At 37.7% G+C, this 18,468-nt stretch overlaps 1 protein-coding gene across 1 annotated transcript in view; it reads right to left on the reverse strand.

The window, feature by feature from the left end:
• Positions 1-18,468, reverse strand: part of LOC126468380 (probable Rho GTPase-activating protein CG5521) — a 276,527-nt gene that overhangs the window by 187,850 nt on the left and 70,209 nt on the right. The window contains exons 11-18 of the mRNA XM_050096545.1: positions 15,567-15,656; positions 15,355-15,456; positions 14,352-14,512; positions 13,746-13,857; positions 10,567-10,689; positions 5,112-5,430; positions 1,488-1,730; positions 264-398 (exon numbers count right to left, since the gene is read on the reverse strand). Coding sequence (XP_049952502.1) covers positions 264-398; positions 1,488-1,730; positions 5,112-5,430; positions 10,567-10,689; positions 13,746-13,857; positions 14,352-14,512; positions 15,355-15,456; positions 15,567-15,656 — 1,285 coding nt within the window. The remainder of the gene's footprint in view (positions 1-263; positions 399-1,487; positions 1,731-5,111; positions 5,431-10,566; positions 10,690-13,745; positions 13,858-14,351; positions 14,513-15,354; positions 15,457-15,566; positions 15,657-18,468) is intronic.

Consider the following 18,468-nt stretch of genomic DNA (forward strand, 5'->3'; position numbering starts at 1 on the left):
CATTATCCAGAATAATAAGATAAATTTAGCTGTGGTACATACACAAAGTTTTGGTTTGTTCACAGAAAGTAAAAAAGTTATAAATCTATGACTGATACAGCGTATAAGAGAATTATTTGACCTACAATGGACTATAAAGAGCACTAAGGACCATTAACAGAAAGTTTCCAATTTTCTTATTAACAATTATTACCTTGCATACAAATAGAAATTCACATGACAAAACTGCATACTGAAATAATTGCATGTGTATTAATAATTACCTCTGGCACTTCGAAGAGAATCCATGGAACGTGACTTGTGAATCCGGGTTTTTGGGTACGTACGTTGTGAGTAATTTGTGTCACCTGAATGAGCAATGATTCGGGCCACTTCTCTTTCCACACAAAGAGGTAAGACTGTGAAAAAATTAAGAAAATGTACAAACTTAACTTTCAAAGTCAGATATCAAGCAAGCATGCTAGCTCTGAAAATAACTGACTTAACAACAACTGAAGTAAGCTATATCTGACTGAAGTTCAAGTGGTGACAAATTATGTACCAAAGCAGCATCACAAGACAACGTTAGTTTCCTGTTTTCTGAACCACAGCTTCCTTCGTTGTGACACAAGCAATGAAACCAAAAATGATAACGATGCAGACAGCTGCATCTAGTCACAAAAAATTCTGATTCCAAAAACTATTCTGTATCAGTTGGTACTTCCCAAATTATTAAGTCTGATATCTGAAATAATATTAAGAAATTTAATAATCAACTTTATATAACAGTACAAAAATAAATGAGAATAATTCAGACAAGGGAAAGACTCTTAGCTTTTTTCTGTTTTCATCTTCCATTTGTATCAGCCTTGCATTTGCTTATCCAGTTACAGCTAACTAGCTGAGGCTTTCTCTGGTAGCATATGTACGTTTCTGTTTTATTAATTTGGAGCATAATAAATTTAAAGGATAAAACCCTCATAAAATTTATTAGCTTTGATTCTATACATGGACTAACATTTTCATGATCCACATGTTACCTCCAGCTCTGGTTTTCCTAGTTGCCTTAGAAGACTATGTCGAAACCATTTCATAAAATAAAAGTGAAAATAGCATGTGCATGGTAGCTTCATTTACATGATTTAATACAATATTTTAATATCGTAATGGTAAGTATTAAGGCAATGTAAATAATTAAGGAGTAAAAGTGCAGACTCATCAAGAATAAATTTTTATCAGTTTCAGGGACTCTGATCATCACACAAGTACTACAGTTCTAAGATACAGACTTTGTGCCACAGTATGTTCAATATTTTACTTATCTGCAACAATCTTTAATGAGTCAACACTGCTAGAGATTTCCTGAACTACGATTCCTTTGCATATTTCTCAAAAACTATGACAATGTCACAAGTAATATTTTCTTGCTGATGCGACACCACATAATACAGAACTTATAAAGCACATTATAAATGGGTCAAAATGTATATAACATGACAATGCAGTACCTGGGATGACAACTGGAGCAGCTCGACTTCCACAGTGACGCCCAGAATCTACCATCCTGCTACTCTTGTGGCGATGGCGATGTGCAACAGCACTTGATAAATTTCCCTCGCTAACACTACGTAAGTGCAGTCCGTGGTACCCACTACGACGTTTATCTGGACTAGGACTACTTCCCAGTATACCATGATGGTGGTGGTGTGAATGAGAGTGATTGTGTTGCTGAAACGTTCCACTTGACAACTCTGGAAATTGTAAAAGACTTTGCAAAGTGTATGGTTTTCCAAGAATAATTCAGATGGCTCCCAAGGGTGCCACACATTGTAAACAGAATATTAGAATCTGTAATTATGGAACACAGACTGAAATTAATGGTTCACTTAACAAACAAAAATGTATGCTAGTCCACAGAGAGCAATATTAAAGGTAATCAATTTCTGAAAATCTGCACCTTGTATTATTTACTCTCGTAAGGGGGGATGTAACAGAAAACACAAACATGAAATTACAAAATCCATTACAGCCACATTTATGAATGTACAAATCTAAAATGTTGCACATGTAAAGCAAAAGAGCTGTGTTTTACTGGGAAAATAAAATAAAATATGCAGGATTGATATTTTGCCAGAAATTTGAATTTTCATTTTTTTATTCTACTTTTTATAAAAAGCCAGAACTCAAATTCATGCAATTAATCTGAAAATTTTATTGTAGTGTCCCGAGAAGGTTATAAGACCACTGAACTACAGATACAAATTTATGGTACAAATTGTTATCATTAACAGAGTTTTTAATTTTGCACATCCAAAATTAACTTTTTTCTCTACACACAATCATCTAAAAACCAGAATGTAATTGCAGGATCTCGTATTTTTTAGTTCCAGGGAGACAGCAACACGTGAACAGTTCCTGAAAATTTCATAGCATTAGTGCATATACTTTTTGAGAAAAGGCTTATAATACTGTAAAAAATGTAAAACAGAGAAAATGAGGTTCAAAGGTTTTCTTCTCATACTTCTACATGTAATAAGCTTACCTCAATTTTAAAATCCTCCATACTATAATGACTCAAACAGCATAAATAATTCCAATACTAACCAGGTCTCTCCTCTCTCCTCTTTGAATCTGCCTGGCCTGTATTTGCAGGGAAGACACTGACCTGTTAGCTTTCTTGACTCTGCCCTCGTCAAGGGTGTAAAATGCTTTTGTTGTAAACACACAGGATCTACACTAATTTTCTTCGGCACTTCAATTCTGCCATTATTTCCACTATTTTAACATAAAACTGCATCATAGACACCTATTTTGAGTACTTCAAGTGCACAGAATGTCTTTCTTGAGCATCTACTCCAAATTAAATTAATGAGGCTTTCATTTGCATTTTGTCTTTCTGTGAAGACACTTCCTCCAAAAATCAGGGTTTGCAAGAAACCTGAACGTGGGCTTAATTGCATTCATAACAGGTTCTGGTAATGAGTGTTTATGTTAATACGTCTCATTCCTGTTGTCAAACTTACACCAATAGTCTTCTGGATACAGACTGTGCATTGATGTTTGGTCAGTGGATAGTTTGTGGATAAAAACTGCCCACACAGCATGCCTCATTGCCTCTAAATTATGTATGTTTTTCCTGATAGCTCTCCGGTAAAATAACTGAAGAGAATTCATTTCTTTCAGAGTAAGCCTGCTTTTTCCTCCTAGTGGTTTTCCATCCTCAAATACTTCACCTTTCTTCTCTTTCAGCAAGTGACAAAGCCCACCACGAAGCCTCTTTTGGATGTAACCAACACATTCCAACTTTTCTATTGTTGTATAGCACGAATTTTTATCTGTTACAACTTTGAATGAAGAGAAGTCCAAATCACCAAGACATTTAGTATATCCAACACCATACTGGTTCTCAGATACGGAGAACATCCTCACAACTGCAGCAGCCTCCATGCCCCCACTTGAACCACTATAATTTTAAGAGCATGCTATTGCACACTTTTCTTGCCACAATTTCTCACCGTCTTCATTGTTTGACATTTTCGTTGTTGCACACTGGTGCCAGTATTTAGACATAATTTCTACATCTAAAACTTTGCCCGAGTCAATACCAATGACAGATGCAACTCCATACAGAGATGTGTGACCCCTTTTCATCCAGGTCCCATCTACAGACACACACAGGTCAATAGCATTTGTAGGAGATTCACTGTCATGAATATCTACCCCAGAATCTACTTCTTTTCGGTTTATTTCCACCAATTCCTCCACCGCTTTCTTCATAGAAACTTTGGCAGTGTCGCATACAGCATCTGACATTCCTTTATTTATTTTTTCAAACCTTGGACAAGGTGGAGGCATGTTCAGAAAACCACACAATAAATTACTTCCTTCCCTGTCCTGTCCAGGGCATCTCAGAGCATATGCTAACCTAAAATGGCTCTCATACGTACCAGTGTTACTTTTTTTTGGAGGAGGAAAATTTAAATTCATAGCCACATGAATTACAAATTAATTTAAAATCACAATCTATTCCCACTCTTCTTTCTTCAACAACAATCATGAATTCCATATTTTTTACAGCTAACACATGAACATAAAAACTTTATAGCCTGGCAGAGAAGTTCTAAATAAGGCTGAATCCAGTGCAATCCATATCAACATCATTCACGCATCTGTACAATTTTCCTGTCCCTTGTTTCGATGCTGAAGCTGAGAGCTTATGCTCTTCATTTCGAGCTGCTTCCTCTTTTTTGTCAGTAAACTGATTTCCATGAAACCTCCATTTCCTAAACACAGTTTTTCCACCACCCATTATTCATAAATCTTGACTTCCATGTAAAGGTTTGCAAATTCAAGCTTCCATCTACTAATATGTGTTAGTATTGACAAAACATAAATAAACCACATGCAAGAAAGTTTTCAGGCAAAGATATGGATGTCAGCCAAAGATATCAAAAGAAAATATCCTTCACACTGACAAAAATTCTGCTGAAACAGTTTCCCAAATGTCGGAAAAGGTGGGAGTGGTCACCAGTGCAGAGTTAATCAGTTTAACAATTTAAAGGCATTTCTAAAGCTGTTATCATTAAAATTCACACACAACATGGATTTTTGAAAAATCAATTTTTGGACCAAATTCCATTACATCCCCACTTAAAAAGGTAGCAGTCATTTTTCTGAAACTAAATTAATATCAAATTAAAGTATAATAAACTGCAGCAAATCAGACAGATTACAAGTCATGTTAACACTGCTGTAGCCTTTGATATTTGAGATCTACAAAGCCAAAGCCGAATTCATTTCTTAGGTCAGGTTTTATATATTTTGGTTTAAAACAGATATTGAAAAAGCCACACCGAGGCTGGCCGATATGACTGCGTGTGCATGTGCATGTGTTTGTTTTCTACGTTAGGAGAAGGCCTTTTGGTTGAAAGTTCACATTTAGCAGTCTTTCTGCTGAGCCAGTCTGTGGCGCTACATCTCCTCTATATGACGAATAGCAGTCTATATCCTTTTCATAATCTTCTCGTTATTCCACCGTGGATTTTGGATAGTTTTATTATTATCAACATCATTCACTTAATAGCAAAGACCACTATAATGGCTCAAACAGCATAAATAATTCTTGTACTAACCAGAAGCTGTTGTGTTGAAGCTGGCGGGACCATCACTAGAGCTTTGGTCATGACACGGTGTACTGGATGCTGCCAGTGGTGGAATAGAACTTGCTCGCATTGATCCTTGGCCAGATGAATACGAAACACTGTTGCGAGCTGGCTGAGACGCTGGATGTGTTTGGTGGCCCTGGTTCTGGTTATTCTCGCATACACTCTGCTGTCTGTTTCCGCGCCGTTTCTTGGCTTTTTGCTCTGTCAGGCGATCAAGTGGCAAATCCGTGAGGTCCAAGCCATAGACATGGCGTGCCAAAACACGTGTCAGTGTTTCCAATGTTTTCTGCTCACAGAAACAAAGATGATAATGTTTTTAATAGACTTTTGAGCCATTTCTTTACATTCTTGTAAGTTACTAATTTAATCGAACACTATCCACAATAAGAAAATGTACACTTTTCCTAGTATCTATGATGATAAATTTCAATACAATAAGGCATCCAATGACTTTTGCAGTTCATTTCTAAATACAACCCTCTTGGCAATGCCATTACAAATACCTTGAAAAAGAAGCAATTTCAAAGCAACAGACTGTGAGTTCCGTTTGCACACCACACATGCGCGTGTGCTTTTGTTTGTTTGTGTGTGTGTGTGTGTGTGTGTGTGTGTGTGTGTGTGTGTGTGTGTGTGTGTGTGTGTTGACAGTCTTTTTGTTATGGCTATCTGTGGCTCAGCAGCTCCACTATATGGTGAGTAGCAACTATCCTTTTCATACTATTGTAATCATACTATCCTTTACTTGCATTTTCCTTCACCAATACGAATGTCATTAACACTGCTGTTATTTTAGACACATTTTCTTTAATCCTAGTCTTTTTTTAAAGGTTTTGCAAGACTGATCAACAAAATAAGTGAGAAGACTAATTTCAATGAGCCCTATTAAATCAATTGTTCAACACAAGGAATATGGTTGTTACTGAATGAATGTTGTATTATGAAAGAAATGTCAAGCAATTCTCTGCTGAGAAAGTACTGTAAACAGTGGTTTGTCTACATAAGTCACAAACTAGAATTTGGCATGGGCAGTTGGTGATTTTTCATCCCTGTAGAATCCTTGTCATGAGCATGGAGACAGAGATGCAAGATTAATGACAGAACGTTTCACGATTTACTTCCGAGTCACAGTGTGAGTAAAAGATTTCTGAAACATTACTACACTTAAATTATTCAGGTATACACATATTTGTCTTCCATGAACAGATTTGAAAGGACACGCAGTGGTGTTTTGTATCTACCAGCTTAAACAACAGAGTAAGTTGGAAAATGTAAATGTAACACACGGGCACCAGAGCTGGTGAGGCGCGCACAATCATGATGACGTGTATGAGTTTATTGGGAGGGTTGGACAGGACAGCAGAAGGGGAGACTGCTGGGTAGGGGGTGTTAGTCCACTCGACTAATACAAATTAGGGGAAAAAATTCATGTACTCGTAAAGTTTTGTTCAGTAGTGGGAGAGTGTAATGAAAGATAAATTAAAAATCCTGAGATGTTGGGGGCATTTAAAGGTCACATTTTTCTTGATTATCTCGAAAATTGTGGCTTCCAGCAAAAATGTTTCCCAGTACGAAATTAAATTACATTTCATACAAAAAAGATCCTATTATTAAAACAGTGTTTTCATGGTATAAAACTAATGCTTACTGTTAAATGAAGTGGGTGAGGAAAATATTAAATGCGCATACCACATCTAAGTATAGTAGAGCCATATTAATAGATAAATTGTGTTCTGGGGGTGTGACAGGGTGGAGGGTAGAATTGTGAAGGAAGGTAGATCACTGGATTGTGGTCACACATTTCTCTCCTTCACAGGTGCAAACTAAAGAGCAGGCAGGTGATTCCCCATTCTGTTTACCCCAAAAACTTACAAAAAACAACTAAAGGGAGTTTCATAAAGCCGGTATGCCAGCCCTCTGCAGCAGGTCTTATGACTCACTGGTGACAGAGTGAGCAGACATGCTCAAGGAGGTGTTTATTTTCACATAGTGTGTTAACACTACACTGAACACATATCAGTTGCTAAGTGGAATTATAATACTAATGCAAGATTAGTTTATTAACAGCTTCTATGTAAATCTCTGCACAATGTTCTATGCTGCTAGAGGGGAAATTGATTCTTAGTCATCTTTTAAGGCAGCTGTAGCACTCTTCTGGTAAAGTCAACTTCCCCTATCATGTCCTTTCAGTTTACGGACATACCATACTTCTCCAGCATTTACTGCTTTTCTTTTAAGTGAGTGGAAAAAAAAGCACTGAGCTTGTGTTTATATAGAGGAGCTGTTTGCAGCTTATTATGTGAATATTTATTTGCAGCTGCTAAAGTGAGCTATTATATAAAAAATTTCCACAGCTGGAACTGACAACTGTCTACCACATGAAGAGCCTTGCCCAAATGACGGGACTGATCCACTATGGTACACAAAACACGTCAGAACACTGTTGCAGAAGCAATGAAAAAAGCATGCCAAATTGAGAAGAATGCAAAATCCCCAAACTGGCTAAGTTTCACGGAAACTCGAAATTTAGTGCGGACGTAAATGCGAGATGCTTTTAATAGTCTCCACAGTAAATATTGTCTCAAAATATGGTAGATAATCCAAAGAGATTCTGGTCATATGTAAAGTACACCAGTGGCAAAAAACAGTCAATACCGTCACTGCACGATAGCGATGGAAATGTTACCGATGATACTAAATACAGTTCTCATAATTCCTTCATGAAAGAAGACAAAGTAGATATTCCATAATTCGAAACCAGAACAGCTGTTAGCATGAGTGACATAAAAGTACATATCTTAGGTGTTGCGAAACAACTAAAATCACTTAAGAAAGGCAAGTCTTCCAGCCAAGATGATAACCAATCAGGATCCTTTCAGAGTATGCAGAAACAATAGTGCCTTTCTTAGCAATCATACACAACCGCTCACTTGACGAAAGGTCTGTTCCTAAAGACCAGAAAGTAGCACAGGTCACATAAATATTCAAGAAAGGAAATAGGAGTAACCCAATGAATTACAGACCCATATAAATGATCTCAATTTGCAGTAGGATTTTGGAACATATTCTGTACTCTTTCATTATGAATCACCTTGAAGAAAACGACTTATTGATACATAACCAACACAGAATCAGAAAATATCATTCTTGCGCAACACAGCTAGCTCTTTATTCCCATGAAGTAATGAGTGCTGTCGACAAGGGATCTCAGATCGATTCCATATTCCTAGATTCCCAGAAGGGTTTTGATACCGTTCCACACAAGCGACTATTAATCAAATTGCATGCATCTGGTGTATCGTCTCAGTTGTGTGACTGGATTTGTGATTTTCTCTCAGAGAGGTCACAGTTTGTAGTGACAGATGGTAAATCATTGAGCAAAACAGAAGTGATATCTGGCGTTCCGCATGGTAGTGTCATGGACCCTCTGCTGTTCCTGATTTATATAAATGATCTAGGTGATAATCTGAGCAGCCCCCTTAGATTGTTTGCAGATGACGCTGTAATTTATCGTCTAGTAAAATCATCAGGTGATCAATTACAATTACAAAATGATATAGAGAGAATTTTTGTATGGTGCGAAAACTGGCATTCTTTGGCTTTCTTGTCATTCTTTAATTCACCACCAAATGACTACAACATAGTTACACAGCTTTATAAATGCTGTCAGTAACAGTCGGCAACAATCCAACCCCTTTCCCATCAACACAACGAAGATCACTGACAACATCAAACTTACAAATTAAGCACTTCTCATTCACTGCTTATAAAAACATATTTTACATTAAAATCTCACTTAACAACTACACATAAATATTCACTTACACTGAAACTCACTCTACTATATAAACCCATGCACCTGAGCTCACAGACCTACAAGGGAGAGACATTCATGACCACAATCAGGTGACCTGCCTTCCCTCTTGTGTCTGCTCCCCATCCCACTTCCCACTCCCGCAATTCTACTACTTGTAGATGTGGTACGTAAGTGTAAATTTGTTCTTAACCCACTTTGTTTAACAATAAACATTAATTTTGTACAATTCAAACACAATTTTTAATAATCTGCAATTTCTGCATACCCTGCAATGCAGAAACTATTAGTCCCACAGAAAAAATGAATAGGATCTTTTCTGTAGGAAATTTAATGAAGTTTAATTTTGTTCTGGGAAATGTTTTTGGTAGAAGCCACTGTTTTCAAGATATTCGAGATAAACATAAAAAAGTGATCTCCTATGTCCACACCCCACAGTCAAGGATTTTCAGTATATCGTTCACCCCCCCCCCCTCCCCCCCCACCCCACCCCCCCCACATCATTGTAAAAAGATTTGCAACTACACAAATTCTTTCCTCCTGTCAACCACTTTTGGTCTCCATTGACTGAGATAGGTGAGTGTAGTGGGTTAACGAAGATTGAGTCCAGGAGGATTATGAGAACAAAGAATGTGTTACACGAGTAACTGCCATCTACATGGTTCAGAAAAGCTGGTGCTGTGGCATAGGATGCAGATGTCATGGGCTGTGAAGCAGCTACTGAAGTCTAGCATGTTTTTCTCATCAGTGCTCTACACTACTAGATAGTCAACTTTGCTCTTTCGCCAGTTTGGTGGTCACTATTCATTCTGGTGACAGCTGGTTGATGATAACGCCTACATAAAATGCTGTGCAGAGACTGCAGTAGAGATGGTATATGACATGGCTATATGATATGACAGCTGGCTCTGCCTCTTATGGGATAGAATAAACCACCCAACACATCTTACTCTAGTGCTGTCACAGGCTTATCTTACACCATCAGAGCCAGGGCCACCTGTGAAAGCAACCATCTCATATACCAGCTCTGCTGCAATTTCTGCACACCATTTTTATGGGCATGACCACTAACCAGCTGCTCATGAGATGGAATGGCCACTGCCGAACTGTGGGCAAGGATAGAGTTGACAACCCAGTGGCAGAATAGCTCTTGAGCACAAAATGCTCAACTTTGATGGCTGCTTCATAATCCGTGACATATGGATCCTCATAATCCGTGCCATCTGGATCCTTCCCCATCCCCACCAACTTTTCTTAATTATGCAGATGGGACTTATCCTTGCAATCCTGTAATCCTCATGGCCTCAGCCTCCCCTGAATCCACTGCATACACATCCTCTACCCAATAGTCTCCCTTTCCTCTGTCCTGTCAGATCTCCCAACCAATTCCTTCATCATCGTCATCATGTGCTGCACATATTCACCGGCTTCCTATCCCGAGCACCTGATGTCCTCCATCCCACACACTTGATGTCTCCCTTCGAACCATTAACTACCCTTCCCCAACTCATCTGTGTTATTCTGAAGCTAAGTGAAATCATAGTGGCTGGATATTGTCCATTAACAAACATCGGCTAGCCTAAATAGCCTAAAAATGAGTTCTTTACTTACTGCCCATTCACGAATGAGTTCTTCCCATTGTGTAAGGGATGACAAAACTGCTAAGAACTGGTCCCACAAATCAGCAGAGATAACCACATTTAAATTAGCTTTTATCCATGTCACTATTAGTGTCTGTAAATAAAAACTGCATTTCAGAAGTTGTAACATGACAAACTTATATTTTAGAGCAATGCCGAAAGTTTCTTTTATTCACAATTCAACTATGAAATTTATCCATAACAAACAACTTCGAAATTACAATATTAATTCAAAGATGTTCAACAAGAACTAAATATAACTATTTCAGAATAAAATCAATTTTTATAATACAATGTAACAAAGACACAGATTAGATACTAAACTACAAGAACTTCTTGATGTAATATTAAGTTCTCTGTCAGTAAACTTTGAAAAATGTCTACAAACATACATTAGGTTTGATCACAGCTGAAAAACTGAACATTAGACAGCTGCTTCTATATGCTGCATTTTTGTAAAATTTAGTATATTTCCCTTATAAATACAACTACTATAGTTGCAAAATGAAATTTCACATCAAAATGTTGATGTAGAAGAAGCTGATAAAACTGTCATACTCAAATGAAATTTGAGTTTCTGTCACTAAAATGTTCTAATCTAAAATGGAGCACTTAACATGGAAACAAATAATTTACTCAACAATATGGATATAAGAGTACCACAACAAGAGGAAACTGAACTATAAATAATTCTATGGGAAATGCCACCCATCAAGTATCTGTCTGGACTAATAGTCACCTCCAAATTGGTGCCAAGGGTCAACAAAACCGCTTAGTGCTGGAGCTTATTGCTAAGCATAATGTGATTGAATTTAGCTGCTGGTTCACAACCTGTCTTTCAGAACTATTCTGATGTGTGTGGGAAGATGGAGGGAGGGGGTAAAGGCTAAGGTGTGGGGGGGGTAAAGGGAGGTGAGTTGGATGGAACAGAGGGTTGTGTACGAAGGAGAGGGGTACTTTTTAATCAACAGCTTTATGCACAGTTCAGATCTTGGTTGGTTCCTTGAATAATTCAAACATTTTTAACTTTCTTTATTCTGAAGTAAGTTGTGACTTATGTCAATGAGCATTAACCATCTATTTGTGAAATCAAAAAGCTTTCAGAGACTACACTTATGCCCACAGAAACACTTTTAACAAAACAGCTCAATATGAAGACATCAACACACAATGTGAAACTGAAATATGAAATATTCTTTAAATGTAACCATAAATATAAAACACTTCAAGGAGATAGTCATCAAACATTATACTATATTTTCAGAAAAAGATTTAACTGTTGGACACCTCGGCCAGAACTGTGTATATCTAAAAACAGTTCTGAAGCTATGTCCTAGTATTTTTTGGTAGCTTCCAAACCTTATGCATACACTAACCAACATAGGGCCCCCGAAGCTACCAAAATCAAAACTGAATGTTAAATTGTACACTCGCCAATTATACAGTGTATCAGTAACACATTTACCCTTATCCACTGAGGACCATAGAGGCATAATGTTATACATATCGGTAGTATGAAACAAATACTTCATTAAAAGATACATCTCACTGAAAAAAAAGTTACAAACAATGGAATACATATGTACATTACATACTAATTATTTTGAAATCTTAAATGTATATTAAAAACTTAATTTAAACTTTGTTGAAGACATCTTGAAAGAAATAAGTTTCCTGCATTGACTATTTTTCCATTTTCATTTTATTTTTTGTTGTGTACTTCAATGTTACAGCTGTGTAGCCATTTTCAAACAAAAACCCATTAACTACCAATTTTTGGGTTAAAGTCACAGAATTTCAAGGGCAATCCATGGCTGACTGGACTTGAAAGGTGTAGCCAAGACATTCAGTTCAGTACAAACAGTAACACACAGTGAAGCCATCTACCACTGTGTGAGAGCACAGTTCAGTGCTACAGCTCTCAAACCCACCTACCAAGGATTGCCCATAAAATTCTATGACTGTAACCCAAAACATGGGTAGATAATGGGCTTTTGCTGGAAAAGGTCTACACAGCCATGTCATCAAAGTACACAAAACAAAAATAAAATGGAAATGAACAGCCAATGCAGACAATTTCTTTCTTTCAAGAAGTTTACACAGCTGTGGACATTGTTGCAACTAAACTGCTAAAGACAGATTAGGTAAGCACAAAATAGCATAAGATGTTAAAATCAAGTTCAGGGTAATTACAATGACGAAGTTCACAAACAATCACTTATAATAATACAAAAACTGAGATATGTCAATGAAGCAAACACACCACACAATTCAATGTCAGTGGGGATGCTGTGTCAGATGTAATGAAAATTTTAACAGGTTCTGCCACATGTAGTATTACATACTGCAAACTATGGTATGGGGGAAAAAAAAGTGTCCAGTTATTGGCAACTTCCTGCATGACATTCCATTCTGAATGACTGTCTGAAGCATTGGTATATCCATTGTTTCCAGATATTCCACAGGTAACACACACACAGTATTAAATACCTTTTTGAAGGACACTTGTGATAAAGCCTGTACATCTGGTTCATTTTACAATATAGTGTAATCTACAACCAGAAACATTTGTAGAAAATTTACACTTGCCACTAAAGTCACTGTGCACACAACAAAAACTGCTACACTTATCTTGTAATGTTTATTTAGTAGAGATATAGCGTTAATAGCAATGAAATAGCAACTGAGGAAAAAGATTGGTAATACGGTATTAACAATAAATGAAACTTAGCAAATGGAACAGTATGCAAGATCTAGAAAAAATGATTCCAAAACCAGTCACTTGTGTGGTACACTACGACTCACTCTCTCTCTCTCTCTCTCTCTCTCTCTCTCTCTCTCTCTCTCTCTCTCACACACACACACACACACACACACACACACACACACACACACACACGGCACATTCTAAAAAAAGAGGGGGGGGGGGAGGGAGGGGCAGTTTTCTCCCCATTCATTCTGATGCATCTATTTATACAAAACGAAAATGATTAATAAAAATAAAAATATTTGTCTTGTCTTTCATTCAGCTAGTTAGTAAAGAAATTATGACAAGCTGAGAACCAGGTAATATTTGCATTTCATTTAAGTAAAGTGGTGATAAATTGAAATCTCGCTGTATATTAAAAAATAATGCCTTTTCATAATCACCTGGAAAATTGCTGGGGCTAGCTTTCCTCCAAGGGTCTCTTCCTTGTGTTTTGGGGGTGTTTTGCTTAAAATGAGTGATGTGATTTGCAGGAGAACCACCAGTAACTGTTCCCTGAAATGTAGCAAATACAAAACATACAACACAGTTTTGCAAAGTAAAATGAACACAAAAATAAGAAATGATATTACACAATTACAAATTTTTTTCCACATTTTATGCAGTACAATATAGTGCAAACTGGTTTTGTGTTAACTCTAAAATTATATGCATCCCTTTCAACTGCTGAATAAAAATAATGATGTTGATGATGATTATGATTATGATTTTGAAATAGGGTAAAGCAGTCTGTAATCAATCCCTCCTTACACAGTAAATAAAGCTAAAACGGTAGTATAAAAAAAGAAATCATAATGGCCTACTCCATGCCCACTGATCTTGTTGCTGTGGCTAAAATCTGAGTATGTTACTTAAGTGACTCAGTTTAAAGGAAGGCTGACCACGCTACGTTAACATCAATGCACAGTATATTTAGAAGATTTCAGTAGTGTTGATGCTGTGAGAAATTTGAGACATGTAAGACAAAAGAGGCACAGCAACTAACTTACCAAGTACGAGCTTCCATACGGGTGTGCATCACCATGTACCGGTATATATTGAGGACACGCTTACATGTATCCACTTGTTCCTCCAAAAGGAGTGGATAATCAGGACTCAGCTCCAACGTAAACACATTTGCTGCATGTGTAATGAATAGCTGTAGCAAATTCTGCAAAAATAATAAGCCGTTCATATATCACCATCTTACAAGCTGGTTAAATAATTATGCATAAAAATCAAAATACCACTCTTTATAGAAAGCTTAACACCTAACTTAAATGCAGAACTCAAGTAACATCAATGAAAGAAAAGCAATGCTTTCCTCGCATATGATAAAGCAAATAATGACAGAATAGTTTCTTTGAGCTGTAAACCTATTAATTACAAAGAAAGATGATGAAACTTACCAAACAAAAGCGCTGGCAGGTCGATAGACACACAAACAAACACAAACATACACACAAAATTCTAGCTTTCGCAACCAATGGTTGCCTCGTCAGGAAAGAGGGAAGGAGAAGGAAAGACAAAAGGATATGGGTTTTAAGGGAGAGGGTAGGGAGTCATTCCAATCCCGGGAGCGGAAAGACTTACCTTAGGGGGAAAAAAGGACAGGTATACACTCGCACAAACACACATATCCATCCACACATACACAGACACGTGTGGATGGATATGTGTGTGTGTGCGAGTGTATACCTGTCCTTTTTTCCCCCTAAGGTAAGTCTTTCCGCTCCCGGGATTGGAATGACTCCCTACCCTCTCCCTTAAAACCCATATCCTTTTGTCTTTCCTTCTCCTTCCCTCTTTCCTGACGAGGCAACCATTGGTTGCGAAAGCTAGAATTTTGTGTGTATGTTTGTGTTTGTTTGTGTGTCTATCGACCTGCCAGCGCTTTTGTTTGGTAAGTTTCATCATCTTTCTTTTTAGATATATTTTTCCCACGTGGAATGTTTCCCTCTATTATATTCTTAATATTAATTACAAAGCATGTTTATAAAAATGGAAGCATACCTGTAAACCAGCCCGTACCAACAAATTCTCCTTGTGAATGGCTCCAAGGTATGAATCATTCCTTAGGCGAGTCACTCTGTACGATTCAGGACTTTCTGTGCTCTGTAGAAGAAGTTAAGAATACGTATCATTTACGAACAATAGCATTTTTAAGTAGAAACCAGAAACAAACAAGCTAAAACTGTATAAGTTTTGCCCTTGGATTACAGTACCTCTAAGGAACTAAATTCATTGGATGGTGGTCCACTGTTTTTTACGTGGCTCTCAAGTGGCTCCAGCATAAAACAAGGGAGTTCTGGGACCTGTAAAACAGAAGAAATCCTTTTAACAAAATTAAAAGTGATTTTTTTACTTGATAAACACAGCCACTATCATAATGTTTTGTTACAGACTGCAAACTTTATTGCTCTTTTCACACTGAAGTTAAAAAGATAAAGTTACCAAACCATAACAATTCTTAACAGATCTTTGCAGTTGCTGAACTTTTCCCACAGTAAAACAATAGCAAATGACAACATATGTTGGCAAACTATTCTTATCTGAAAGTACTGGTTGGAAACTTAATTGATAAACTGTTTTTATGCCTCCAACACAATTTTATTTTCATATCTTTGTTCACAACTTAAATATATGTCAAATATGAACAGTGGTCCAAATTTATATATAGACATAATTCTTCATAAGGTAAATGGAAAATCCAATGTTCCACAGCAGACCTACATGGCAGCTTGCACCAATGGAGTCATATATACTTACAAAGTATGCAATGAAACATTTGTTAAGTAAATACGAAAGTATTCTTAAATAACATCTCCTCTGAAATTTAGGAAACAAACTATCACAAATGTAATATGTATATTTGCTGTCTCTGAAATAGCATAGAATTGATATATAACACACACAGGACCTTGAATAAATAAATAAAAATATTAAAAACAACACTTCATGATGTTCTGCAAAAGTATATTTACCTGATCACAAACCAGTTTTCATATGACAACAAAAATAATCAATTATTGATAATATAATGTAAATGGATAGATAAGAAAATCCACTCATCAAGTGGCAGCAGGGGAAATCACACACAAAAGGATTCAACGTTTACAAGTTTTGAGCCAGTAGCTCCTTCTTCTGGCTAAAGAGTTGAAATGGAAGGAATAGGGGTGAAAGAAAATGACTGGAGAGGTTTAGGGAGAGGGGTTCACTTCAGGAAAGTCACCCAGAACCCCAGGTCAGGGGAGATTTACCAGACCGGATGAGAAGGGAAGACTGATTGTTGGGGACTGCACTGGACGAGATTTGAAAACCTGGGAGCTCCAAGGTGGAAGTCAGGGTAATATGCAAGACCTTGAAGCTCTCAGGTTTTCAAATCTTGTCCGGTGCAGTCCCCAGCAATCAGTCTTTCCTTCTCATCCCGTTCTGTGAATCTACCCTGACCCAGGGTTCTGGGTGACTTTCCTGAACTGTACCCCCCCCCCCCCTAAACCTCTCCAGTCCTTTTCCTTCACCCCTCTTCCTTCCCCTTCAACTCTTCTGTCAGAAGAACTTCGAAAGACTGTAAATGTTAAATCCTTCAGAGTGTGTGAGTTATCCAAACCAGTTTTCAGTTTCACAGGCCATCTTCATGTGACAACTGAGTGTCATAAACACAGATAAACATCATGTCTGATGTACACAGAAACTGTTTGTACAGAAGATACACAGGATATGTAGGAAAACACACTCATTTTTGTATCTTCTGTACAAACAACACTTGTGTACATTGTACATCAAGGGAATCTATTTCTGCGATATTCAGTTGTCACCTGAAGATGGTCTGGTAAGCTGAAAGTGACCAAAGAAATATAATTTTGCAGATCATGAACAGTTTTTGTTTTTAACATTATTATCATGTTCTGCCAAGCACCAAGAGAAAATTTGGTTAATGTTAAATAAATAAAAATAAGAAATACTCATATTCAGCTGACCCATGGATTTTGTACATCATACTGTTATGTAACACATATTAGTGAAAAACCTGCAAATTTAGATTTTAGTAACTGATGTTGACAGTATTCTGGAACAAATTCAAGTTATGTTCAACAAGCTTATGATATGGTCTTCTATGCCAGTCCTTTGAAATGCTTCAAGCGCCAGCAATTCAAGTACACCACAGTAGTACGTACATGTACATGTATGTCAATTTACATACATATGGAATTGTTGCAAAGCTGTGCGCTAAAGATACGAAACCTTTTGATGCTGCTTCTGGTGAGGTTTTCAAAGAACTTTGCCAAGAATTAATTCATCTAGGTGCAACAATACTATGAAAAGGAAAGTTGCTACTCACCATGCTGAGTCGCAGATAGGCACAACAAAAAGACTGTCACAAATAAAGCTTTCGGCCAGTAAGGCCTTCGTCAGCAATAGTTGATACACACACACACACACACACACACACACACACACACAAATGCAACTCACACACACGACAGCACCAGTGCATGATGGGAGTGGTGACTGGGTGGGGGGTAAGCAGGAGGCTGAGGTGGGGAGGGGGAGGGATAGTATTGTAGGGGTGGCGGACAATGAAGTGCTGCATTTTAGAGGAGGGCAGGGCCCACTGCTGGGGGAGGGGGGAAATAGTGGAAAAGGAGAGAAGTAAAAAGACAGAATGTGATGGTGAAATGATCGCTGCGTAGTGCTGGAATGGGAACAGGAAAGGGCTGGATGGGCGAGGACAGTGACTAACGAGGGTTGAAGCCAGGTGGGTTACGCGAATGTAGGATGTAGGATAGTGGGCGGTGGGAACTTGGGAAGTGGTGGGAGACTGGAAAGGTAAGGCACGGGAGATTTGTTTTTGTACAAGGTTGGGAGGATATAATTATAGTCTGTGAAGGCTTCAGTGGGACCCTTGGTATATTTTGAAAGTGACCACTCATCACTGGCTAGGCTGTATGGAAGGGACTTCTCAGTATGGAACGAGTGGCAGCTGTCAAAGTGGAGGTATTGCTGGTGGTTAGTAGGTCTTACACGGACGAGGTACTGATATAGCCATCTTTGAGGTGGAGGTCAACATCTAGGAAGGTGGCTTATTGAGTTGAGTAGCAACAGGTGAAGCAAATGGAGGAGAAG

The sequence above is a fragment of the Schistocerca serialis genome, chromosome 1 (assembly GCF_023864345.2).
Source record: "Schistocerca serialis cubense isolate TAMUIC-IGC-003099 chromosome 1, iqSchSeri2.2, whole genome shotgun sequence".
NCBI classification, from domain to species: Eukaryota; Metazoa; Arthropoda; class Insecta; order Orthoptera; family Acrididae; genus Schistocerca; species Schistocerca serialis.